At 52.7% G+C, this 26,777-nt stretch overlaps 1 protein-coding gene across 17 annotated transcripts; it reads left to right on the top strand.

Moving 5' to 3' along the window:
- The first annotated feature begins 3,538 nt into the window (after positions 1-3,538).
- TJAP1 (tight junction associated protein 1) lies at positions 3,539-26,742 on the top strand. Of its 17 annotated transcripts, XM_027057674.2 has the most exons (13): positions 3,539-3,630; positions 4,143-4,238; positions 12,243-12,353; positions 12,446-12,574; positions 19,218-19,315; positions 20,052-20,177; positions 21,780-21,808; positions 22,543-22,704; positions 22,919-22,985; positions 23,220-23,249; positions 23,970-24,077; positions 24,179-24,262; positions 25,021-26,742. In XM_027057674.2, the coding sequence occupies exons 6-13, from the start codon at positions 20,079-20,081 to the stop codon at positions 26,116-26,118; spliced, it is 1,677 nt and encodes a 558-aa protein (XP_026913475.1). In that variant the 5' UTR covers positions 3,539-3,630; positions 4,143-4,238; positions 12,243-12,353; positions 12,446-12,574; positions 19,218-19,315; positions 20,052-20,078; the 3' UTR covers positions 26,119-26,742. The 17 variants fall into 17 exon arrangements, with proteins under 17 accessions (XP_026913475.1, XP_026913474.1, XP_026913476.1 ...); XM_027057673.2 differs by lacking the exon at positions 12,243-12,353; XM_053222753.1 differs by lacking the exon at positions 3,539-3,630 and having other exon boundaries at positions 3,719-4,238.
- Positions 26,743-26,777: the final 35 nt, after the last annotated feature.

The following is a 26,777-nucleotide window of genomic DNA, read 5'->3' as shown; positions in this document are numbered from 1 at the left end:
TGCTGATATGAATAGCATTATTACATATATGGGTGTAGAAATATTTATTTGGATTTCTGCCTTCCATAAGTATTTTCCAAGAGTTAAGTGGCTCTAAGAATATTAAAGCTGCAAGATCCCACCAAGTTTCAAGGTCTTTAAAATGATATTTCTGGGGCGCCTGGGTGGCTCAGTTGGTTAAGTGTCCGACTTCGGCTCAGGTCATGATCTCGCAGTTTGTGAGTTCAAGCCCCACATCAGGCTCTGTGCTGTCAGCTCAGAGCCTGGAACCTGCTTTGGATTCTGTGTCTCCCTCTCTCTCTGCCCCTCCCCTGCTCATGCTTTGTCTCTCTCTGCCTCAAAAATAAATAAAAACATTTAAAAATAAAAAAATAAAATGATATTTCTTAGGTTCCCATCAAATTCAATACCCTAAGTTAGGAAAAGACATTTACCTATAATAAAAGCTTATCCACCTGGGTGGCAGTGGTAGATTTCTATGAATATAAGAATTAGGAAATGTGGATAACTTTTTTAAAGTTTATTTATTTTGAGAGAGAGTGTGCGTAGGAAGGGCAGAGAGAGGGGGAGAGAGAATCCCAAGCAGTTTTTGCACTGGCGGCACAGAGCCCGATACAGGGCTCGAACCCACGAACGGCGAGTTCGTGACCAGTGAGATCATGATGTGAGTTGAAACCAAGAATCAGACACTTAACCAACTGTACCACCCAAGTGCCCCAGGAAATGTGTACAGCTTAAATCTAGGGAAGCACACTAAGTTATCACCTCTTGAAGTTTTGAAATCATTCTCCAAAAAACCATGTAAATAGGGTTCAGCATGTCCAATCAGGGTCATAAATAAGAATATAGATTTCAAAATGTTAGTAGACAAGGTCAATTGCAACCAAAAAAGCTGCATATGACCTATAGCCCTTCTAGCTATCATGATGAACAGTTCAAAAGACTCTGGGGCTGAGCCCTGGCCAATTTCAAGTCTTTCCCCAACAGTTTCCTCCAACACCTGGAGCTCAAATTGCTGTTCTTGTCCAAGATGGCACTTCTAGTCCAAAGCCCTCTGCACCTACGTAGTCTGTCAGGCCAACCCTGGACTCCACATTGACACATCCCTTCCAGCTGGGAGATTAGGTCTACATAAGTGAAATCAGGAGAAAGAATCATCTTGGATCTAGGTGGATTGTGTGTTAGGAAATATTCGATGATGCTCGTACAGATGGGCCCTGCAGCCCCCCAGTCCTGTGGACACCAAGGCACAACCATATGAAAACTGCCATCAGAACATAGTGAACCTGACTCTTCTGTAAATTGCATCTAGTTCGTAAAACCCTGAAAGCCTAGAAGGGGTCTTTAATCTTCACCCCCTTCCTCACGGGTCTCTTAAGTGATGGTGAACAATGATGTAATTGTGGCTTAATGAGTATAGAGGCGTACACATGTGCATTTTTATATCCACAGAGTGGGGAGTGATGAGGTAAAACAGTGTCATAGTAAAAAGAACTTAATCTCACATATCCTAGAAGCTTGAAACTGTGGAGGACTGTGGCTCCCCTTCTTTTCAAAGGTATGTTCACATTTATTGATCATTTTCCTGTTTACAAAATATAAACTTGGGTTACTTTTCAAATTTATATATCGTAAGTTTGTTTACCTGAGAGTTCATGGGCTTCCCTCCCGATGTAGATCCGAACGCAATTTTTGGAAAGGTAGAGCAGGAATCTGAAGGTCGTGCCTATTTAGAAAAGAAAACCAGCTTCCTCTGTTCTTCCTTTCAGACAAATTTCTTTTAGGAAATTTTCTTTTAGGAAAATGGTAAAAGTCATATTTCAAAAAAAAACTGTGTTTGTGCTCTTGCAACGCAATGAATGTCACATTTTGAAAGTACTGTATGGGCAATTTAAGGGAAACCATGTGGAGATGTCTAATGATTGGGAGTCTTTATTTTAAGCTCTGCAAGAACCAATATGATTGATTCATTTAGTGTAATCTTATTAAGTTAACAATAATAAAAAGTTGTATGGGACTGAAAACCATGGACAGGATGGCAAATAAAGATGACTGACCCTGGGAGTCTCTGCCAAGGTTTTATTTCTGTGTGTTGGTGGAGAACTGAGGGCTTGAGGCCAGCTCCATTAAGGGACAGACCCAGCTCCCACCCGTAGGCCCAGGGAAATGGGATACCTCTCCGTTCTGAATTGTTGATGAGCTGTGGAGGGGAGAAGGACAAGAGAGCAGATGGAATTCCTGGACAATTGTTCCAGCTGTCACCAGAGAGGACAGGCAGGAGGGAGCACTGGATAATTTACAGAGGAACAGATGCTAAGGCTTCTCCGGAACCATCTGGCCAAGAGGGGCCTGGGCTTGGGGTGGATGTTGTCTTTAGATCTGAGTAAACTTCAGCCTCCAGCCCACCCCATTCCTTCTACCTGAACTGTGGCTTTCCCAAGAGGGCTCTGCTCCCAGACTACACACCTCCAGAGTTCCATCTGGCTCTCATCCCCCTCCCTCCTTTGCTGAGCCTGGCTTTTGTCTTTCCTACCATTCCTGATAGGGCCAAGTCTGGCCCTGGAGGCCTGTAACTTCCAACTATGCATTTCCCCATTTTGTAGTATTTTCAGCCCCTCCTCCCCACCAAGATATCCCCAAATCCCTCTATCATTCATCTCCATACCATTCATTCATTCAGTAAATGTTTATTAAGCACCTACTCTGCCTTGCATTGTTTCAGACACTGAGGATGCAGCGATGAATGAGAAAAAGTTCTAGATCTCTGGAGTTTGCATTATAGCAGGAGATGGTCAATAAACAAATATCAGATAATGAGTGCTGTGAAAAGAAATATTAAAGCAGGGTAAGGGTGAGTGACTGGGGATGCTGTTTTAGGTAGAGTGGCCAGGGAAGGCTTCTCTAAGGCACTAACATTTGAACAGAGATACTAATGGGAGTAATATCTAGAGGAAGAACATTCCAGGCACAGGGAACAGCAAGCCTAAAAAGCCCTGAGTATGCTTAGTGCATTGGAGGACACCACGCTATTTATTCATTAAGCATTTACTGTGTGCCAGACACCTGCTAGGGAATATGAACATACAATCAGACACAGTTTTTGCCCTGAAGGAGCAGCAGTTTAGTGAGGGATGCACCTAAGTGAGGGCTTAATGGCCTGAAAACACAGGACAATTGAGAACCTGAAGTCTCTGGGAGAGGTGGGAAATTAGTCGGGTGAAGGTGGAAGAGGGTGGGTCACACGGACCTCTGCGTGGCAAACTGAGAAGCTGCTTTCATTCTTTGGATGATGGGGAACCAGTGCTAACACTATTCCACCATATTTTTGTGTTTTTTCTCTTTCTCTCTTTTTTTCTTTAGTATCAGAATCTTTCCTCACCCTTCCCGCTATTGCCGTACCCTTGACACCTCCTTCCTTCTCCACCCGCCTGGCCTCCAAACCCTACTCTCCGGAGATCCCATCTTTCCTCTTCACCTGGTGCCCTAATTCTCCATCCCGAAGCCACGCCCCTGGCCACACCCCCCGATGACGCTCCGCGCCCAGTGCGTGGGGATTCCCGCGGCCTTGGCCGCTACCCGGCCTGCCCCGCGGCAAGATGGCGGCGTGAAGGCGGCGGGCAGCAGCAGAAAGTTTGTTGTGGGGTTGGAGTAGTTGGGCCGGGAGGCTAGAGTGGGGGGGGATCGTAGGGACACTAGCGCGGAGTAGGGGCGGAGGAGGCACTAGCTCCGGGGTTAAGAAGAGGAAATGGAATGGGGGAAGGTTGGAGGCGGAGAGAAATAAAGAGGGAGACAGGGGCGGAGGGGAGGGGGCCTAGGATCCAGTGGCGGCCCTGGGGGAGCGGTCTAGCGCCGGGGAACAATTAGTAGGTGTGCAGGCCCTGAAGAAGCAGTGACGAATTGGAGGGGAATTTCTTAACCAAGAGTTAAGAAAGAAGCCTGGAGCTTGTGGCCGAGGCCCGACTGTACCCGCCCGGTAGGAGAGAGGTCTTTCCCGTGGAGGAGGATAGTGGGGAAGGGGAGAAGAGAGACCTGGAGGATGTTGGGCAGGTTTGATAAGGAGGGAACCAAACCCAGTCAGATGACCCTTCTCCAGACTTAGATCAGCCTTTCCAGAGTTCCTATAGCATCTGCCCCAATTTCAGCTGAAGACTCAGGGGCCCCAGGGACTGGAAGAAATCACAGTGCCTGCTTGGAAAGAAGAAGAGGTAGCGACTTGCCCCAGCTCAACCCCAGAGCGGGTAAGGTGGCCTCCAGTGACAGGCTGGCATGCTCCCTGCAAGCAGGATGCATGAATTCAGAGTGATACTGAGAATCATTTAATCTGAAAAGGGCTCTCTTCTATAGAGGTTACCTTTTGCCTGTGGTCTGTAAGTTAGTGTTCTGTTTAGATTGTATGGTGATTTTTGAGAATTGGGTGTAGATTTGAGCCTTGGGTGCTGTCACCTGTGCCAATGAACATGGTCGGGGGCCTAGAGATCAGGCTGAAAGTACTTGAACACATCCCTGTCACAAGCAGTTTCCTACATTCTCCCTGTGTCTTTTTCAGTCTCCCCATCACATCTTCACTTTGTCATCTTACCTGAAATAGAGATTTGTGGTGACAGATTGGGAGGAGGGGGAGTCATGAGAAAAAGTGTGATTGCGGTCTGTCACCAACTCATGAATTCATTCTTGCTGCAGGTCTACTTCTTTTGATCTTTCTTTTTGTAAGAAGGGCTCATTAGTGTTCCTTTGGGGATGTGGATTTGGTGGGTAGGTGGGGTCAGTGGAGGAGGAAAATCAGGTTGCGATTAGGGAGAAGAAACCCAGATTAGTTTATGGTAAGGGGTCAAACTGACTGGTGTAAGGCTCTGGGAATATTTATTGTATCAATCTCTGTCCCTGAGATCCCTGATATTCGAGAGCTGCTATACAGAGCGGGTCAGTGTGGTGATGGAAGGAAAGGATTGTATAACTTTTCGGGTAGCTTTCTTCTCCTTTGTAGTCTCCCTGTCAAACCACATTAGAAAAAAAAAAAAATCAGTGTCACTAACCAAACTAAGCATGGCTTAAGAGATGGTGGATTTGGGGTTGGAAAAAAGGGAAGAAGGGGTCTGGAGCCACAGAGTGCAGTGAATATGGTCCTCACTTCCTTCCATGCCCTGTGGGTATGCCCAAGCCAGAATTGGGGACAGCTTACTGAAGCTTGTTTCATGACTGGTATCTGCTGCATGATTAGATTAGCAGATCTCATTTGATCCAGGACTCCTCACTGACCATCTCCTGCTCCCTCCCTGCCCCCCCCCCCCCAAAAAAAGAGGCTTGCTACAGACAGACCAACCCAAATCACTGTCACTAGGTCAGCTTCAATACCTTCAGGTATCTGACGAACTGATGTTATTTAGCTGTGACTCTAGAAGGTTGGGAACTTTCTCTGAGGACAATTTATGGATGCCCCCTTGGAAACTGAACAGCAAGGACAGTGTGGTGAGCACACTTAGGGGTTAAGAGCACTGACTCTGGAGCCAGAATGCCGAGTTCAAATTCTGGCTTTGCCACTTGTAACTCTGTGACCTTTAGAAATTGCATAGTTCTCTATGCCTCAGCTTTCTCATCAATCAAATGGAGATGGTAAGAGTACCCATCTCATAAGGTAACAACCTTAACCTAAATGCATTAATATATTTAGAACAGTGACTGACTCTCTGTACGTATTTGTTGTTGTTACGCTGGTCAGATCTCAGTACTAACTTCTGCTTTATGATTGAACCTAGTGTCTCTCTTTGGAGGCCCCGTACTGGTTTGGGCTGCTGTCTTGATGTTAGAGAAATGGGGCTTAGCTTTTGGATGTAGTGAGAGCATCTTCATCAAACTATTTAAAGTGACATTAAAATGCCCATGATTGGGGGCGCCTGGGTGGCTCAGTCGGTTAAGCGGCCGACTCTGGCTCAGGTCATGATCTCGCGGTCTGTGAGTTCGAGCCCCGCGTCCGGCTCTGGGCTGACAGCTCAGAGCCCGGAGCCTGTTTCAGATTCTGTGTCTCCCTCTCTCTGACCCGCCCCTGTTCATGCTCTGTCTTTCCCTGTCTCAAAAATAAATAAAACGTTAAAAAAAATTGAAAAAAAAAATGCCCATGATTTCCTGTTTGAAGTTGTGAGGCTTTAGGATTATCTTTGCATTTGAACAGTAATAATAGTGGTGCTTACTGAGCACATTCTGTGTGTCTGGCACTGTTGGAGTGCTTTAAATGTATTAACTAGGGGCGCCTGGGTGGCGCAGTCGGTTAAGCGTCCGACTTCAGCCAGGTCACGATCTCGCGGTCCGTGAGTTCGAGCCCCGCGTCGGGCTCTGGGCTGATGGCTCGGAGCCTGGAGCCTGTTTCCGATTCTGTGTCTCCCTCTCTCTCTGCCCCTCCCCCATTCATGCTCTGTCTCTCTCTGTCCCAAAAATAAATAAACGTTGAAAAAAAATTTTTTTTAATGTATTAACTAATTTAATTTTTATAACCTTATGAAGGAAATACTTTCATTATCCCCATTTTACAGATGAATAAATAGAGGTGAAGAGTGGTTAATTTGTTCAAGGTCACTCAGCTAGTAAGGGGCAGAGCTAGGATTTGACTGTCTGGCTTCAGCAATTGAACTTTTGAGGGGGCGGGGGGGGGGGGTTGGTATGAAGTTAACTTTATTAAATATGCCCAGTGGCAATTTGTATCTTTTGTTTGTCACGATTGTTAGATTGTAGTAGACTTTTTTCAGTTATTTAAAAAATGTTGTAGATGCTGAGCTCTTCACCACAGCTCTCTCCCCAGAGATTAAAAACTGGTGCAGGGACTGTGGTGAGGGAGCCCTTTGCCATGGTAGCCACATCTGGACTCCCTCTTCATGATTTGGCTTTGGTGACTGTCATTTGGAAAACCTTGGGCCTGGGTTGGGTGAGCAGACTGACCTAAGGATCCACTCTTAGCATACCTTAAAGGGGTGTGTGTGTGTGTTAGTGTGGACATTAAGGCTCATTTCTGACTTTGATTACTGACATGAAGTGTTGAAGTAACCATAGTGTTAAATTCATAGACAATCTGGATGTCATCTTTGTTTTAAAAATAGCAGGTAGCAAACTACAGAGGAAAAAAAAAATAGGTGGCATTTTAAATACTCACCCTCCTCCCCCCCAGCTTGAGGGGAAATGGAAAACAGATGTGCTTCTGCTGAAACTTGTGTTGTTCTGGAAGGTCCTGGCCTAGTGCTTCTCTCTTTCCTTTTAGCCAAGCGGGAGGCTGGTGTGTAGCCTTGGGGCAGAGGTGTGCCCAAGGTTTGATTGACTGGCTTTTCCTTTGCCCTGCACTTAAGACTCACTCTTCCCCTCCTTCTGAGTCATGTTCTGTCTATTTAACACACCCTCAGGGCCCATCTTTTTCTTTAGTAAATGACTCTCCAACTTGCCATCAGACTAGGCACGCGTCTGAAGTCTGACCAGATTTCAGGGTAATTGGGGGCTCAGGACTTAGGGCTTTTTCTGGGAATTCTGACCCAGCCCTCAGATGACCTTTTTCTATTGTTATGGCACATGAAGTTTGGAATTAGTATCTGTCTGTGTCTGTTGCCCTCCACCATTACCTGAGGAGCCATATATCTCAGAAGAATGTACTTTATCTCAATTTGTGATGCAAACAGCGTGCTGAAACGTGTAATCTCCATAGAGTACACCTTTGTGTGTGTGTGTTTTAAGTTTATTTATGTTGAGAGAGACCTAGAGAGCGCAAGTTGGCGGGGGGGGGGGGGGGGGGGGGGGGCAGAGATCAAGGGAGAGAGAAAATCCCAAGCAGCCTCTGTGCTGCCATCACAGAGTCTGACATACGCCTTGAACTTACGAAACCGCGAGACCATGACCTGAGCCAAAACCAAGAGTGGGACGCTTACCTGACTGAGCCACCCAGGTGCCCCTACACCTTTGTGTTTTGGTAGAAGTCCTCAGACTTTCATGATTCAGGTCTCATTTTCGCAAATGAATGAACTGTGGTGTGAAGGCTGATAGATTTGGAGCCGGTTCTCTGCCTTTACTGTTCTGGTTTTGTCATTCTTAAAGCCACTTTCTTCACACCCCTTAATCATGTGTAATCTTTGCATCTAATCCCTTCACCACCTTTTTGTCACCTCCATATTTTGAGTGCTGAGGATGTCTGGGTAAACCAGGTCTTTGTTTCTCACCTGGATTCAGCCTCCTAACAGCTCTCGGAACTTGTTCTCTCAAGCTTCTGGGCCTTTGCACATGCTGGCCTTTCTGGGATGCGCTCCCCCTCCACCCTTTACCTACCTCTTTGTCCTCTAGACAAATGTCACTTTGTGTGGGGATCCTCACTCCTTCTGCCTTTCCTCTGTGCTTGTGTTTTAACGCTTAGGCTGCATTGTGATTGTCTGTTTACTTGTCTGACTCTTACAGGGCTGTGAGTGTCCTGTCCACAGGTACTAGGTCTTATTCATTATTGTATTCTACCATTTAGAATAGTGTGTGGTGCTTAATAGGCGCTCTACCATGTGGTGGGGCTTAGACAATGAATGAAATGTGGTGGGCAGACTCTCCACTCCTGTAGCTTCCAAGCTGCTGTGAGAATTATTTTCCTGTGAAAAACAATGTTCTGTTCCCTTAAAAATGCCATGGTTTCTGCCTTGTTTAGGATAAAGTCCACACTCTAGCTCAGCATGCGGGAAGGTTGTTTATACTCTGGCCCAGACTCCAGCTTCTGGCTTGAGATGCTGTCACCTCTACTTCTGTCCTGTGCGTCATTGCTCCTAAATTTCCCACTGCTCCTGGACCTGTCATGGCCATCCGTTTACTGTATTCTTCTTTGCTTGTGCATTTTGCTCTCTCTGTAATGCTGTCTCTAAAACTCTGCTCATCCCCCAAGACCAGCTCCTGTGTAACCTCCAGTGAGAACACTTCCTGCTTTCCTTTCTTCCTCTCGACCCCCAGCAGCACTTTGTGTGAGCGGCCTCAGTTCTGGCATTTCTCATGTTGTGTGGTGATTTCTCTGGTGCTTGTTGGCCTCTTTCACTGAGCTGACCCTCTGTAGAGGAGGGTCCCTCCCTGATTGTGGGGTGAGGGTGAGTCTGATTTTGGAGGGAGGCAGACCTGGTTTAAATCTTGATTCTGGCACTTACCAGCTGTGTGACTTCAGGCAAGTTGCTTAACTGGTAGGATTCTTTGTCTCGTCCCGTATAAAATGAGGGTGACAGAAAGCAGATAGGATCCGATTGGCAAAATCCTTTGAACTCTTAGGAAGGAAGGTCCTGCATAAGCAAAAGGTGATAGTATTAGCAATAGCATTACTAATTATTTTCTAGAGTTAAGTTAAGGTGGTTAAATGATCATCCAGGTGCTTGGCTTCAGCTGCCTCCCTTTTCAGCCCTATATTCTTTTTTTTTTTTTTTTTTTTTTAGCCTTCTTATCTTCTAATAACACATCCCTAAGCCAGCAGAAAAGGTTAAGAGCAGAGGTGAAGTACACTCCCGTATATTTTCTTGCTAATCACTATCTTCTAAAAAGTCTGGCTGCTGGCATCTTTTTTGTTATTCATTAAGCTCCTTTTCATGCCCCATAAGCTGCTGGCTTTTCTGGCTGTATGGCTCATTCTGTCCAGGTATGCTCCACACTCACAGCCAGGACCTACTACGACCTTCTTAATGCCGAGACAAATCAAAAGAATGAGACCAGTAGCTGAAAGTGGAGGGATGGATGGGGTTTTCCTTGGGCTCAACTCCTTGTCGCTCCGTGTGGGAGTGCACACTGCAGTGTGGCATTTCTTGGCAGGGCTGGTAAGCTGCATCGTATGTTCGGCAGATTTGAGAGGAGATTGGGTGAGCCAGCAGGACTGGCTTGTGCTGTGTACTTTTCGGTTTCAAAGAGGCTGAGTCTCCTGGACGGGCCATGAGTGGAAGAGTGGGACCTCTTCTTTGTTAGTACTCTCTCATAGGTGCCGGCTGTCTGTGAGGTAACACGTGGAATCTGTAAAGGACATGCACTCTATTTGTGAAGAGCTTCTGTGCTTTCCCAGTGAACTGTGGAAGGGGGGACTCCCTGAGGGCCGGGGCCGCCTGGCGGGAGGCAGTCTAGATGGTGCTCAGCTGACGGTAGGATAGAATGCTGGGCTGACCATTTTGGGTACTCAACCTCTTTGCACCTTCACAGGTAAGCCCATGGGGACTTCAGTCTCAGAAGCCTTTGAGGGTGTTTCCATCAGGGCAGAATTGTCATGGCTTTCCTATGGCTCCCTAGAGGAGGCATCTTTGCCCTGGGATTGGACACAGAGGGTTCTCGTCCAGTTCTGTCTGTGGTCTTGGGCAAGTCACTTGTCCTTTCCCTTCAGAATAGGAGAACGCCACTTGTTCTGTGGGCCTCAGTAGGCCACGAGGATCAAAGGACATATAATGGAAGGGGAAGTGTTTTCAGGATAGTAAAAACACATGGCAGATGGAGGGGTTTGTCCTGTTTGTCTAGGAATTCTGTGTTTTCACCATAAGCATAATATATGTCCTTGTAGAAAACACCAACCATATGGACAAATATACAAAAGAAAAAGTAAAAGGACCCTCTCTCCCTTTCCCAGAGACGGGGAACTATCATGTATCCTTCTGCTCATTTTTGTGTGCTTCTAGACATTCCTCATCACGTATCTTTTGTAAAATAAACAAGACTCAATAGTGGTACATGCTCTGTTCTTCAGCTTGCTCTGTTCACCTAACAAGTTCAGGAGGAGGGTGCCCCCCTCCACGTTGAGCAGCCCCGTGTTGGAGCCTCCTTCCCAGCATTGGGCCTTCCTCTGGGGCTGGCTCCTTGGAAGGGGTAGAGAATCTTCCCTAGGGGTTCTCCCCACAGCAGGTACCCTGGTTATCTGAGGGGTTGTTTTTTATTCTGAGGTGAAGTAGTCTGGCAGGAGTGCCCTTGAGTGGGAATCGGGACGGTTGTAAACGCGGTGTGGGCCTCACCACTTCCGTCTCCCGTGTGTTTCTCCCTTTGCTCTTGTGTTATCTGTGGCTGGGAAGAGAGTAAACTTACCTGATTTCTCAACCTCTGTTTCAATGCAGAGAGCGTCACTGATTTCTGGACCTTTGGGTTTCCTAGGTGTTTTGCTGCTCTGTTTTGAAATCAAGCCAGACCCAGCTGATGTTTTTTGGTCTTATTTGTGGGTGAGGATTCTGAAGGTAGCCTGTCAATGGCCATGCATTCTTCCCGGTCTAGGGAAGAGGTCAGAGCCCACAGGAAGAGTTGTCTTCTCTTCCAGATGGTTATCTCCCCCTCTGTGGTAAGGCCTTGGCCTTTGGAGCTCCGGGGCTATTGTCAGAGTAATACTGGGAGCCCGAGGAGTAGGCAGTTCGGAATGATTAACTTGGGCTTGGGAGAAGGGCCAGGCCCATAAGTAGCGCCAGGGTGGTCACCGTTCTCCTCTACCCTGAGCCATCTCATCATCTGCGGGGCTTTCCAGACAGAAGGGGAATCCTTCTGCTTTTTCTCGCCAACATGCTGCCCTTCTCCATAAGCACAGGCAGTGTTTGCTGATACATTTGCTGTAGTTTTCCTCTCCTGCTGCTCCATGGGTCACATCTTGTGGGGGTTTGGGGATTCCACTCCTGTGGCTCCATCTTCCTTGAGATCTCTAAGCCAGGGTGTGTCCCTTCCCCTAGGATGGTATTGGAGGCTTCAGGAAAGGTGTTTTCTGCTGTTTCCTGGGCTTTCTGTGATGGGAACACTAGCCTCTCTGGCATTGCTCATTCTGAGCGGGTGGAATAGTCGCTGTTGGAGTCCGAGGAGCCTGGCTGCAGCATAGCCTGTATCCTTGCTCTGTGGGTTCCTCTGGGGCCAGCTTCCTGGGAAGCGCCATCCCCCCGCCCCTTTCAGAAACTGAAAGGTGGCAGTGTGCCACCCCTTCCCTGGCTGGCCCAGCTCCGGGCTGGGTCATACACTGCCCCATTGTATTGTGCCTTCGATGCAGCTCTTGTTGCAGCCTCTGATCCCTGGGCCGGTTCCCTCTCGGCCCCATTCCTCAGAGCCTGTGGGAGGTGGTGGGGTGGACTCTGCTGGCACAGGCAGGGGATGGGCGGCAGCTGCAGCTGGGGCTGGCTTTGTTCTGACACCCCAGCTTTCAGAGCTGTGGTGCAGCCTGGCAGCCGGGTCCAGGGAAAAGGCAAGACGGGGGAGCTCCCCACCCCCACTCCCGCAGCAGTGCCCCCTTCCACCACAGCTCTCCTCTCTTTTTGTTGACCAACCAGAGAGCCCTGTTACCTGGGGTCAGCAAGCTGGACTCCCTGGTTGGCAGGGGGCATGCTGCACTTCCACCTGGCATGGTTTTCAGATGGGAGAAAGCCCCCGAGGCTCTAGTGGTAAGTCTGCAGGAGCTTCCCCTGTCGGAAGAGCGCAGTGTGTACCCTCGGGCATCTCGCAGCTTGGCATTCCTTCTGCTCTCTCTTTGCAGCTCCGGAGTTGGGCTGCTCTCAACCAAGCTGTCTGTTTATATGGAGTGCCTGGAGGGCGTCTGCCATGAGTCTGTCGCTAACCGTGCTAACCAGGAGAGCTGGCTGGTTGGGGAGAAGACACTAACCCTGTGAGTCTGACGTGGGCCAGCTAACCTGCCCTGGGGGTACCACCAGCAGTGCCTCTCACCCCTCCTCCCCCTAGCCTGGCTGCCTCCTCCCCTTGGCTTGCCTCATGCCACCTCTTCTGCTCTCTTGTCCTTACTGCTGGGTTCCCTCCATCTTCCCAGTCTCCTTGCTGTGGGTGGGGACATGCTCCCTCTAAGGCCAGAGGAGGGGGCTTTCCTATGCACAGACACCTGCCAGCCAGCCTGCTGGCCTCTGCCCACCTCATGATCCCCTCAGCACCGCGTTGCCCGGTTCTCCCTTAAAACAGAATTGGTTGGAGTTTCTGTTCAATCTGCTTTAAGGGTTATGGAGTTTGAGAACATTGCGCAGTTACCACGCTCTGTTTCACACCTCAGAGATAGATGGAGCTAGAGTGGGAGGGGGATTTTCTTCTCGACTGGATAGTTGCTTCCCTTTGTCAAAAGGGGAAGATTGAATGGTGTCCCCATTAGTCTCACCCCGGGATAATAATTTAGGGTCAGTTGCAAGGTTCTCCTTAAGGTTGTTGTTGAGGAAAACCGCGGTCTGGCTGTGGGAAATTCCCAGGGCCTTGAGTGAAGCTACTTAGGACTAAAAGCTGGAGCCCAGAACCAGGTACCCACCTGAGACGTAGCTCGTGGTGTCCGTTGCTCCGGCAGGTGGAGTGGGTGGAGTCAGGCTCCCCACTGCCTTTCACATGTGGAACTTCAGGTGGACTTTGGCCAAGAAGGGCTGGAAGGGCGCCTTAGCCACGACAGGAGGGACCTGGCTTTGGACTCCACAGTGGGCCTGGGAGAAGCCTTGGCCTCAGGCTGGGAGACTGGTGAACAGCTTGCCATGGGGAAGTTCCCACCAGATTGCCTTCCAGGTTTGGAAAGAAGGGGGCTCTGGGGATAGCAGGAAGACTGAGGGCTCGGGGGTCTCTGGTGTTCTGCACAGGTAGCTCCTTAGATGGGCTCTCTGGCTGCAGCCTCTGGAGGCAGAGCAGTATGGGGTAAACTGGGTGGGGGAACTTGGGATCCGAAGGCCCTCTGGGTAGGCTCTGTTTCCCTTGGCTCAGGAGGGGGAGGCAGGGAGCTTCCTGTGAGTATGAGGTGGGAATGTGTAAACGGGAGAGGGTATAGGTGTTGCACAGATGTGTAGGGACCCTGAGTAGGGAGGAGCAAGCTGGAGGGGTGCCTGGTGGCTGGGCTGACCGGGAAAACAAAAGGGGCCTGGAGCAGAAGGCTGGTTCAGGACCACCCCTTACATTGCCTTTCCTGAGGTGAGGGCTTGGGGACTGCTGTCAAGTGCTGGTTGATCTTGGGGACTTTTTGGTCCTCCCTTTATTTAGGGGAGGTTGCTTGGATCATCGTCAACTGTTGTCTTCAGCCCCTTTGTTCTGTCAGGTGTTTGCTTGAATGAGACACCAGCTGGATAGACTTGAGGTATTTACTCAGGTGGGAGCCAGGTGAGCTCTTTACAGGTCCCCGGCAGTGGTTTGGAGTCCTCAGGATTACTCTGGGGCAGAATAATTCCCACCCATTTTGGTTTTTAAAAACCTGTCTGTCGATTCTGCTTAGAGCAGGCAGAGGGCCAGGTCAGGGCTGCAGGCAGCTTGTCCCAAGAGGGTGAGGTTGTACTTGCCCAGAAAGGTGGCAGGCATGGCTGTTGGAGGGGCAGCAGGGCTGGTCTGGGCACAAACTGGCATCTCCCAGCCTAGTCATCGGCCCAGAGCGGAGCCTGCTCAGGCCCCACCCCATGCTCTGCTGGCTGCTTGCCTGCCACGCGCCCAGGATTGCTGAGGGCTTTGCTCATGTACCTCAGGAACAGCTGCATGCCGGAAACTGGGGGCTGGTAGCAAGCAGGAGGGGCACCCAGGGGTCAATGTGGAGAGGGCTGAACCCAGCCAGCTTTGGTGGGATCTGAGGGACTGACAGCCAAAGTCGGGAGGGGCTGTGTTAATGGGGCGGGAGAGCCCTTGCGAGCGATCCCCAGGGCCTCTGCTCAGTCACCTGGGTACAGGGCTGACCCTTGCAGGTGGGGGTTTGTGTTTCTTGGGCCTCAGTTGGATGCAGACCCTGAATTTCAGAGGCTCAAGAAGCAGCCAGACTTGTATGGCTGGAGTGTGTCCTGCCCCCAGAGGTGCAGTCTCCTCCAGGCCTACAGAGTTCAGAGACTCTATATCCAGGGCTTATAGCTGAGGGCGATTCCTACGGAGGAGACACTAGTCCCTGCGTGATCAGACATTCATGTTGTAGCCATTGATGAGGGGCTTTAGGAAGGTCCTGTGTTTATTTTTATTACTTATTTGTATCCTGCTGGGTTCCATGGGAATTAAGGCAGTATAGAACACAGCTGAGTGTTCTGGAAAAGGGCCAGTTTCCTTTTATTCTAAAAGCAGTAGTGATTGCTAATGAGTGATTCTGTTTGACTTCTTCAGGTGAATTATGAAGAATTTTAATGTTTTTAGTGGTGCTGTGTGGCCTCTCTCTGATGGTCCCTCATTTGCTTGAGTCAGTGACAGCTGTGAGTAGAAAGGAGTATCAGTAGGTTAGGAAATGGTCTGAGCCCAGATAAACTGTTGGGGCCATAATTTCTTACAGAGAGTGTGGGTGATGTGGGGAGCAGGGGAGGCGGTTGGTCTCTCAAGGGCAGGGCAAGTGAACTGGGGAGGGTGGAGGGAGGTAGCAGTGCAGAACTTGGGGGAGCTGGATGAGATGTCCACGGGGGCAGGCTCAAGTTTGAAAAGCCAAAGAGCCCCACCCATTTTGGTTTCACTCCCGTCTCCCTCAGTAGGGAGAAAGCTGGGTGCTCGGACCTCCCCTCCTCTCCTGCACCTTTGACTTTGCCCTGGGCAGACCCGCAGAAAGGATGGCGGAAGGAAGTGAGAGGGCGTCTTTGGCTCTTGGGCTTGAACCTTCTTGCTGTTGCCTACTCTGGGTGTTGGCAGAGAGTGGAGTAAGGATATGGTTTGGAGAAAATCAGGATGCTAAAGGTTTTTCCTTATCCTACTCCATCTCCAGCAGCGGTGACTCCTAACCATGATGGAAGCCCAGGTCACATATGGGCACTTACCCATGAAAGGGCACAGGTGTGAGTCCCATCTCCTGACTTAAAGAGTGATGCTTGGCAGATTTTTTTGTCCTTTGATTAAAGGATACCGCTCAGCCAGAGCCTGGCACACGTTTCTCCTTATATCTGCCCCTGACTACGCTCTCTGCTCAGCTGTTCAGTGGGTTCACAGTGCAGGTTTGCTGTGCGTGCTGAGTCCCATTTCTAATGAAAGTAGACTTTGTTCTCAGGAGGCAGCTAATCGTGCCCCATGGGCTGTAATCAGGGAGAAGGTATTTAACACAGGGCAGGCGGCAACAGGCGGCCGCACTGACTGGCAGATTGCAACATGGCAATTAGGAAGCTATCCACCCCCCTTTCCACCCCAGCAGAGCCAGGCTGAGTCTATCTGAACTGAGTTGAGTGAGTGAAGAATGAATGCTATGCAGAGGAGGAAGGGGGAGGCGGGGCTAGGCAGGGCTAGGCGGGGCCGGGGTATGAGGAGAGCAGCTTTCCCTTCCCACTGCTGCTGTGGGTGTCTCCCTCAGCAGTGTCAGCGGAGCCCCAGACCACACTGGGTCAGCCAGAGGTTTTAACCTAGGCCTCAGCCTTTCTCCTGGTGCACAGCTGTTCTTGTAGTGCAAACCCAGCCCATGACCTGGTAGCCCTACGTCCTGAGTCCTCTGCCCCCACTTCTTTGAAGCTCAGGTGGTTTGGGGTGAGGGTTGGGAGTGGGATTCTTCTTGGTCAGTTTCTAGACTTTCCAAAAGACCATTTTCTTGGAGGTGCCCTGGAACCAGGCCAGCAGCCAGAGGCCAAGAGACCCCAAAGGCTGCTTGCTTGCTTATGGTGGCCCATGTCTCATTCCGAGTTATCTGGCTACTTTCCCTGGGGACTTCCTCTTCTTGACGTGGGATTGGGAAATCCTGTTTGGGCTGAAACACTCCAAGGCAAGATGGGAATCTTTGGGTGAAGGAGATGTGACCACTGGAGGCCGAGACCGGTAGCTGGGTCTTCCTGGCGGGACTGCCCTGCTGTCTTGCAGCCCACCTTTTATCTTCCCCTGGCTGTGAGCCTGGTGTCCAGCTGCTTCTTGCTTTGTTCTCCAGTGCACCTGGCGTTGCTCTCACTCTAGGGTCTGTCCTTCCCTGCCACACTCCAGTCAAGGACAGTGGCCTGTCAGCCCTGTTGCGTTCCTGTTCAGTGATGGAATCGTCCCACCCCCACCCCTACCTACCCCCTGCTGCTGTGGGCCCCAACACGTACTGGTATTTATGGACATGGGGCAGGGAGTGAGACAGACTCTCCTTCGTGGGCTTGTGTTTGGGACACTGCAGGCTCCCTAGCAGACTGTTTCCCTGGTGGGCATTGCCTTCTGCTTCCCCAGTTGGGAGTGGTTCCCTTTCTTGTGTCTCTGCTGTGTATGGAGAGAGCAGGCTCTGGCCGGGAGAGAGAACTGCCTGCCATCGCTGGCACCACTCATCCTGGAGCATGGGTGATTGCGGTGCTCCCTGTCTCCCTGTCTCCCTGCCAGCCACTTCCACACTGTCTGCTCCCTCAGCAAGCCAGGTTATCTAGCTGGGAAAGCCCTGGGAGTGTGTGCTGTGGGGCCCGGGAGTGGGGACTTGAGGTCAAGATGAGCCAGGATGTGTGACAAGTAGAGCTAGGGCTTGTGGGCTGTGGAGTGAAGGCCTCCCTCCTTCCAGGGAAGATCCCCAGATACATGAGTGCGTCAGTTTGCTTCCTGCCTGCCCGCCTGCCACCTCGTCAGGTGTCCTGGTGCCTAGAGGCCAGCGTGGGTATGGGTATGAATAGGGCTAAGGAAGAAAAGAAGAGGCTGAGAATCAAGGGGGCCCACAACGTGGCCTGCAGCTGATGGGGATGCAGATGAGGAAGGGAGCAGGCCCAACTCTAGAGTCACCCTCCCTGGATTTTGCAGAGGTTCTTGGCTACTGTATCTCTTACTCTGTGTTTCTGGCTGTCCTTTTCTAACTCATGTCCCCCACACTTAGGCTCCCTGAGTATCAGCCCCCAGGTATCCAGGATGGCTTGTGACTTTCTGGGCCTCTCCCTCAGGCCATAGGAGCTCCCACCCTGGGGCCCTCAGGAGGGGCCCCAGGGAACCTGCGGGGGTGTCTTGTTTGCTCCCCCACACCCCAGGAATGTGCTGTCCTTTTGGGCCCGCCCGGATTCCTGTGCAGGGAGTCAGCCCGACACAGCACGCTGCTTGTGCCCTGTGGGGACATGTCCGCCTCACCATCAAAGGGGTGGAGGTTGGCGGCTCGTGCCTGCTGCCATGCCCCAGCTCCCCCCAGAACCCCAAGGGAGAGACCAGGCTGCCCAGACAGAGAAGGGAGGCCACTCCTGCTTCCCCGCCCTCCCTACCCCCACTGTTCTTCCTGCCTCAGGCTCTGTTGGAATGTGACAGGAGTTGGGGCCAGGGCATGTCCCGACAGCAGGAACACATGCTTTAGCCCGCAAGGCTTCCCTCAGCCCCCAGCTCTATTTATGTGAATGGTGGCGGGAAGATTGTTTATGCCCAGAAGGCCACCTGAGGTTACTGCCTCCGTTGGTCCCTGTGGTGGCTGCTGCCCCCGTGCTGTGGCCCCGCTTATTACAGGTAGGTGCAGGGCTCAGCTCAGTGCTCCCACGAACCTGGACAGGACCTCACGGGTCACTCAGTCTAGCCACCTCTGTGTGGAAGAGAAACCAGTGAGGGACTTAGCCGGGGCCACACAGTGTGTCAGAAGCAGCATAGCCTGGAGCCCTGTGTCTCAGCTCCCCAGAGTTGGGCTTTCTGCCCCAGAGCTTCTCAGCCTGGGCACTGTCAACCCTGTGCTGAGAATTCTTCATCATGGGGGGTTGTTCTTTGTGTTACCGGATGTTTAGCAGCATCCCTGGCCTCTACCCACTAGATGCCATTAGCACCCACACCATTGTGACAGCCATTCAGACATTGCCAGGTATCTGGGAGGGGGAGGGGGCAAGTGAGAGGGGGTGTGGGACACCAAAATCTCCCCCGTTGAGATTGCTCAATCATTGCTCTGCTGCTTTTTCAGAATTTTTTCTCCTCGACCTCCCCTCCCTAGTTGCAAAGTCTGTTTACCACCGTTACACACAGAAGCAGTCTTTGGGCTCCTGGGAACATTGCTAGGAAGTTTTCCCCACATCTTCTTGGTCTCTGCTAGGCTTTTTCCTGGTGTTCTCTTCTGCAAGCCATGCTCCCCAAATCTCTTAGTTTCCAGACTCTGAGAAGCCTGAGAGATGAACAGGACAGGTGTGGGGTAGGATCGGGACAGAACAGGGCCAGACCTATTCCCAAATCAGGCATGTGGTCAGCAGAGACCACGAGCACATACAAGACACACATGTGTCTTGTGTGGGCCTGTGACAGTGCTTTCACGGGGAAAGGAGCCCAGTGCTTCCAGTCCTCTCCCGCTTCCTCTCCTTTTTCCAAAACTCCTGGTCCATGACTTTTCTGCCTGGCTCTTCCTGGGGGGCCCTCCAAGTCCTGGACTGGGTAGATCAGTCCGTGGCCCTGACAGACACGCAGCTGACACCTGGTTTCCACTTTCTTCTCTTCTCCGGTTTCAGGAGCTGTTGGCTAGAGGAAGTGGAGGGGCCGTGGGATGCAGAGAGCCGAGGGCTAACTCTGGGACAGCGGAACAGAGAGAGCTGCCGACGATCAGACGGTATGTCCCTGTGAGACCTGCTCCCCACCCCCACCCCCAGGGCTCCCTTCCTGGGAGGCTGGCAGGTAAGGGGGCAGGCAGGTGGCCTCTCTTGGTGGGGGCTGGTGAAAAGAGAACGGTGGAGGCCAGAGAGGATTGGCCTTCAGGGCTTACAAGCGTAGAGACCCCACTGAGGAAACTGGGTTGGAGGAGTACCCTCAAACCCTCATTTTCTGGTTACTGGTGTGTTTTGTTTTGTTTTGGTTTTTTTGAGCTAACACGAATGTTTCCTAAATGCCAGGTAACTGTAAAAAAGGTTAGTGGTTTATGTAATCTTCACAGAAGGTGTATGAAATTGGTGCTCTCCTCATCCCCAGTTTATAGTTGGGGAAACCGATTCATAGGGAACAGTTTTTCCCTCTGAGGCATTTTTTTATAGCCCACAAAGGTGAGTGGTGGGCCATTCTTAGATATACTGTCCCACTCCTAGACCATAATCCGCTCTTCCTGGTGCCCAGAACCTAGGCCCTGCCTTTCCCACCCACCTGGCGCATTGGGCCCTTGTCGCCTCCAGCACTCCCCTGACCCTTGGGCATTGAGATACCAAAGTCCAGGTTTCTAATGATCCCAGCAATGGTCCAGGCCTGTCTGCCTGCCTGGTGGCTCCTACACATGTCCCTTTTACTGTCCTTTTTTCCTCAGTCTGGGGGCCTCTTGCCCATGTCTCTGAGCCTTCCCCTCCCTTGCTTCCCCTCAGCAGGTTGAGGAGCCCTCACCTCCCAGGATGACCAGCGCAGCCCCTGCTAAGAAACCGTACCGTAAGGCCCCACCTGAGCATCGGGAGTTGCGGCTGGAGGTTCCTGGATCCCGGCTGGAGCAGGAGGTCAGAAGACTGGTACTCCTGCCCTGGCTGCCAGATGCAGGCCCTTGAGGCTGGGTGTCTGATTGACTTCTCCCACCTGAGGAGATTCTAGTCCCCCCAGTTGGGGTGTGGGTGTGGCATTGCTGGTACATGTTTGGGGTCTCCTAGCTGCAGCACTGCTGGTGGGGGCAATGTAGGCTTATAGGGGACAGCTGTGAGTACATGTCCACATGTCAGGGAACCCAGAGTCTTCATGGCTCAACAGAAATGATCCCAGGCTGTATCATTCTTCCTGCAAGAGGCAGCCCACCGGACTGAGGGGTCCTAACTTGCTGGAGGCTGGGTCTCTGTGGAGGAGGTCGTGCTCCGGCTTCTTCCCCACAGACCAGCTGTTCTTTGCTGCCCCCGGAAGTCCTGGCCCTTCCTCCAGCTTTGCCTTGTTTGGCCAACATTTGTTAATACATGCTCCCAGCCAGGAACTGTTGTTAGGTTCTTAGGAGGCCTTCTTCAGGCAACTGTAAAACATTGTCCAAATAGGCCTCCTTCATTCAGCTTACTCTCAGGAGGAAAGGAGCTTGCAGTTTAGGTCCCTTGCTACTGTGTTTCTACCCTGTTGCAGCATGTTGAGCACATTCACAGAACTTGAGAGATCATCATACATGCATACATCAGGCGTACCATGGCCCACTTTGGTCAGATTCAGGTCAGGAATGCTGTGACTTGCCTGTTTTCAGTTCAGGAAACATTAAATAAAAAGGCCAGGTATTGTGCTAGATGCCACCCAGTGGGCATTCCCTTGGTTTTGTGGATGAGGACGCTGAGGCTCAGCAAGGCTAATGTAAGCAGAGTGTGGCAGAATGGGATCAGATCCAGGTGTCATTAGCTTCAAAGTCCATGGTCTGGGCCACCCCCTCATTTTCCTGCCTGGGATTGGCATTCTGCGGCAGTCAGCTCCATTTAGAGTGGGCTGCTTGACATTTCCCTGCTCTGTGGCTGGCTGAGCTCTGGCTCTTGGGCCGTAACCAGTGTGGGGGCTTGGGGAGGATGGGGCAGGAGGTAAAAAGCCGGATAAGGATGAGACTCTTTACTCCTCTCAGTCAGGCTTGGCCTAAAGGCTGTCCTTCATCTATGTACTTGTTCCTCTGGGGCCTCTGTAAGGGCCTGATTCTGCCCCCACTTCCTCCAGGGCCAAGAGGGCTTTGTTAGAGCTCAGAACCCTACTGTAGCTTGCCTGACTTCTTCACTTCTCTGGAATGTCTCTGCCATGCCTGTAGGGCCCAGGGGGAGCCCAGTGAACAGTTGAGAGGCTCTCTTTATCCCTGGGAGATGTGGCGTGGGTACCAGGACTCATTTGCAGCCTGCTCTAACGTTATGAGGGGGATTGGAAGTGGTGTGGGTAAGGGTGAAGGTCGGAAGGGGTTCTTGAACCTTCTCATTGGCATGGCAGAGAGTAGTCTAGGCTCATCCAGGTGATACTGGATTGCCTCCATCTCTACAGGGCCCACTTTGTGAGCTTGTTTGGGCTTTAGACATGGTCCTTTCCAGGTCTCTTTGGAGGATGGGCAAGCAGGGTGGGTCAGTGGTCTAGGGCTGAGCCTCAGGCTTCTGTTCTTTTGTGCACAGGAGCCCCTGACCGATGCAGAGAGGATGAAGTGAGTATCTGCTGCCTGAGAGCCTGCCCTGCTTTGCCTCAGCACTTCCCTCTTAGCGCCAGGCAAGGCTGTTGGTATAGTCGGGGTTTCATTGGATTAGGTAGAAGTAAAGCTTGGTGTGGAGCCATAAAGGGCTCTGAGAGGAGGCTGGATATGGATATTCCTTCCGGAAAGAGTTTTTGTTCCATGGCTCCAAGAGAACCTGGAACCAAGGTGCTCTGGAGGCCTGCTCTTGCCAAAGAGCCTTCCCCCAGCTCCTGGCTCTCTTGTGCCAGCTGCCTCCCTGCAGCCTTTTCTGTCAGCCACGTGAGGCCTTTGGAGAGGAGGGCAGTGCTGGGCTGGATTTCCAGGAGATTAATAATGGAGTAGCCTGATTGTGCAGTGGGGAAACTGGAGCTGGAGGGCTTGGTGGCCAGCTGGCTTGGGCTGTAACCAGAGACAGACTGGGAACTTTCACGCCTCACACCAATTCTGTCTTCTCATTCTTCTTCCGGGTGGGAGTGGATTCTACCATCCCTTCCCGCCCCTGCCCCCAAGCCAGGCTGTGTTCTCAGGGCCAGCAGGCCTATGGGATATGCTGCCCCAGACTCAGGCTCAGTCTCAAGGAGTCCCCTGTCCCCAGTTGCCTGTGTTCATGTCATCCCTACTCCTTCCTTCCTGAGTCCAGGCTGGGGTTCCAGGGCTGGTCTGTCTACCTCTGATGCTCCTCTGCCCTTGCTCCCTCACCCCGCCAGGCTGTTGCAGCAGGAGAACGAGGAGCTCCGCCGGCGCCTGGCCTCAGCCACCAGGCGCACCGAGGCCCTGGAGCGCGAGCTGGAGATCGGGCAGGACTGCTTGGAGCTGGAGCTGGGCCAGAGCCGCGAGGAGCTGGACAAATTTAAGGACAAGTTCCGCAGGTGTGGAAAGGAGGGGCCAGGACACACCTGCATGCAGCCCCCACCATTCATAGGATTTTAGCTGGAAGAGTCCTCTGAGATCATCTGATTCTGATGGGGAAACTGTGGTTCGGGGAGAACAGCCTGCCCAAGATCCCCTATCAAGGAGGGGCTGAGCGAGCAGGGTCTGAAGAGCAGATCTTGACCCAGGGGTCTGCCTCGTGTTCCTCCACAGGCTTCAGAACAGCTACACGGCTTCCCAGAGGACCAACCAGGAGCTGGAGGACAAGCTGCACACACTGGTAATCTGTCCGGGGTTGGGGGTGCGGTTTCGCTGGCACTGTGCTCATAGCAGAGCAGGGGGCTGGGACTTGCTGGGGGAATGCCACTGGGGCTTGGGGAAGGGGTTGGGACGGCGGCGGGGAGGGGACCGCAGTGTGCTGTGCGCGTCAGGACGGTCTTAGTGCTCATACTGTTTCTCTTCTCTCCCGTCTTCCCCTCATGCTGCCGCCGCCGCCGCCGCCCTCTCCTGTCAGGCCTCTCTTAGCCACAGCTGGATCTTTGCAGTTGCGTCTGAGTTTGTGTGTTTTCTCCCTTGCCCTGGCCTTCTCCTCAGATGAGCTCTGGGGTTGCCGGGGCCCCTTCCCTGTCCCTCTGCCCACTGCTTTCCTCTTCCTTACGTGAGGCCCATTCGGTACAGTGCCTCCCTCCTTGGCTCTGGCAGAGGAACCGGTTGATGTCACCACCGAACACTCACAGCTTCTCCGCTGCAGTGGCAACAAGCCCAAGCCATTGAAGGGGGAGGGGGGGCTGTAGAGCCAGTCCCTGAACTGAAGATCAGAAGGCCGCTGCTGAGCCTGCCGCTCCCTCCTGGCTCAACTAGATAATCTCACAGGCGCCCCCAGCTGCCTCCCAGCCCCACCCCTCCCTCTTCCTGGCCTGAGCCTGGGAGCAGCTCCACACGTAGGCTTTAGTCCCTGGGTTTGCACACTTACTTCTCTAGTCCAGCTGCTTTGCCTCCTGTGTAGAGCCCCTTGAGGGGCAGCTCTTGCCTCTGTCCTGGGCCCAGGTGGCAGCAGGTTATATCCAGAAAGCCCCTACCCCACAGCCAGCCCGGAGAACAGGAGAGGTGGCTGGTCTTCTTCTGTCTGTCCATCGTCTGTCTACTTTGTCCGCCTTGGCTGCCCCAGCACCTGTGGCTTCCTGTGTCTCTGGGTCGGGAGGAAGTGGAGGGGAGGAAGGCCGGCTGGGGTGAGGGCGGGGTTCACACACGTTTTGTGCCTCAGATCAAGAAAGCGGAGATGGACAGGAAGACGCTGGACTGGGAGATCGTGGAGCTGACCAACAAGCTGCTGGACGCCAAGAACACCATCAACAAGCTGGAGGAGCTCAATGTATGGCGGGGGGAACCCCTCCCGTGTCCCTGGCTTTGCCCTGGCCCAGGCCCTGCTTGCCTGGGGCGGGGCCGGCCTCTGACCCTTGCCTGTATCTGTAGGAGCGGTACCGGATGGACTGCAACCTGGCTGTGCAGCTCCTCAAGTGCAACAAGTCCCACTTCCGCAACCACAAGTTCGCCGATGTGAGCAGAACCCCCCCACCCCCCTGCCAGCGCTAGTCCTGCCTTCTCAGGACTCCTCTGACTTGAGTTTTCACACTTCCCTCTATCCTCCTGCCTTGACTCCTCCTTTCTGCTTTGCCCTGCCCTCGTCTGCATGGCTCCTCTCAAGCCAGTCAACTCTGCCACTGGTCGGTGTTCCGTGTGCTGTCAAGAGATAGTCACTGGGACTGGGGGGCTGGCCCTGCTGGTATTTCTGGAACAGAGGCAGGGAGAGAGGCACTCAATTTCGGAATCCCATGCGGGAAGGTGGGGTTGGCCAGGGTATCAGTCATAAGAATATTGAGAGAGTATGAGGCCCAGCCGATCCCTTTACCCCAAGGGGCAAGCTCTAGACTCCAGAGCTTCAGGCCCAAGGTTGATAGGGTCTGTAGAAGGAGTGGAGGGACTCATGAGGCTGCTGGCCAGTACAGGTCCTCAAACTTGTCTGGTTTGGGCAGAAGCCACTGCTGAGATGCAGGGAGATGGACGTTTGAGGGCATGTGGGCCTTAGCACCAGTTCTGGGATCAGATGCTGGCTGTGTTCATCAAAAGCTGCAAGTTACTTCACCCCTGCGGAGCCTCAGTTTATTTGTGAAATGAGGCTATACCCTGGCATGCCGGGGGGCCGGAAGATCACAGTGCTGAGCGCGCAGTGGTGCTTGTACGTGCCGGTCGTTATTTTTGCTCTGAGGTTGGGATCGTTCATGTCTCTCTTCCCTTCTCCCACTCTTTTTCCCCAGCTGCCCTGTGAGCTACAGGACATGGTTCGGAAACATCTGCACAGTGGTCAAGAGGCTGCCAGCCCGGGCCCCGCCCCTAGCCTGATGCCAGGGGCTGTGGTACCCACCTCGGTCATTGCCCGGGTGTTAGAGAAGCCAGAGTCTCTACTGCTCAACTCGGCCCAGTCAGGCAGTGCCGGGCGCCCCTTGGCCGAGGATGTCTTTGTGCACGTGGACATGAGTGGGGGGGGCCTGGGTGACCCAGCCAGTCCCCCAGCCCCTGGCAGCCCCACCTCACAACCCAATGGGGAATGCCGCTCCCTGGGCACTGCTGGGGGCTCCCCAGAGGAGGAGTTGCCCCTGCCAGCCTTTGAGAAGCTGAGCCCCTACCCCACCCCATCTCCACCACACCCGCTGTATCCTGGCCGCAAGGTAATCGAGTTCTCTGAGGATAAGGTGCGAATCCCCCGCAACAGCCCCCTGCCCAACTGCACTTACGCCACCCGCCAGGCCATTTCCCTGAGCCTGGTGGAGGAGGGCGGTGAGCGGGCCCGCCCCAGCCCAGTGCCCAGCAGCCCTGCCTCAGCCCAGACCTCCCCCCGCCACGAGCCCAGCCCTGTCCCCCCAGCACTCAGTGCCCCGGCCAGCTCTGCCAGCTCTGAGGAGGACCTGCTAGCCAGCTGGCAGCGAGCATTTGTGGACCGCACTCCACCCCCAGCCGCCGTGGCCCAGCGCACAGCCTTTGGACGTGATGCCCTCCCTGACCTGCAGCGCCACTTTGCTCTTAGCCCCGCTGACAGAGATGAGGAGGTTCTGGCGTCTTCTTCCCCACCTGGTGAGAGTGGGCTTTTGCTGCCAACAGAAGCTGATTCTGGCCTTCCCAGGGAGGAGGAAGAAGAGCTGAACCTGCCCATCAGCCCTGAGGAAGAACGCCAGAGTCTGCTGCCCGGTGATAATGGCACAGATCAGGGGCCTGTCACTTCCCACACTGATGGCAGGGCCTGGGCACTCCCCAGCTCCAGCCGTCCCCAGCGCAGCCCCAAGAGGATGGGGGTGCACCACCTTCACCGCAAGGACAGCCTGACCCAGGCCCAAGAGCAGGGCAACCTGCTCAACTAGGCCCCCCCCCCCGTCGCCCTCCTGCCCCTGCTGCTCTGCTCCCTGTGCAGTGGTGTCAGGTGGGCCACGCCAGGCCTTGTAGCTGCGCTGCCTGTGACTGGCACCAGCTTGTCTCATGGCTTTTCCCTTTTCTTGGAATATTTATTCCCCAAGGGTAACATGCAGCTGGGGCCCAAGACCTTTCTTCCGGTTGGCCCAAGTTGGGCTGTTCTGGGCCGCGGAGGGGTCTATCGTATCAGTGTTCATCTTTCATCCCCCTTTCGTACCCGCAAGTTTTATTTTTTGTGGTTCCCCCCTCCCCCCCCGGGGTCGGGAGGGGGACGTCGTCGGGGACGATTAACCTCTAATTTCTATTTTCTGCCTGTTTTCCTCTTCCCTCAAGTCCTCTGCACGAGCTGTTGCCTTCAAGGGGCCCTTGGGGGATGAGGGAGAGGACTCACTCAGGGCTCGCCTCAGCTGTGTCCATCCTCCCTCTGGAAGGGAGGAGAGGGAGGGATTCAGGGGCCTCAAGCTGGGCTCTAGGTGAGGCCTGGCCCCCTCCCGACCTTGGCTCTAGACTGTTACTCCCAGCTTTGGGAAGTTTTCACATCGATGACTATTTTAAAATTAAAACTATTTTACTGATATGGCCCAATTTGTCTCTTAATGATTTTCCTGGT

Source organism: Acinonyx jubatus, chromosome B2, assembly GCF_027475565.1.
Source record: "Acinonyx jubatus isolate Ajub_Pintada_27869175 chromosome B2, VMU_Ajub_asm_v1.0, whole genome shotgun sequence".
NCBI lineage: Eukaryota > Metazoa > Chordata > Mammalia > Carnivora > Felidae > Acinonyx > Acinonyx jubatus.
This window is presented reverse-complemented; position numbering and strand designations above follow the sequence as displayed.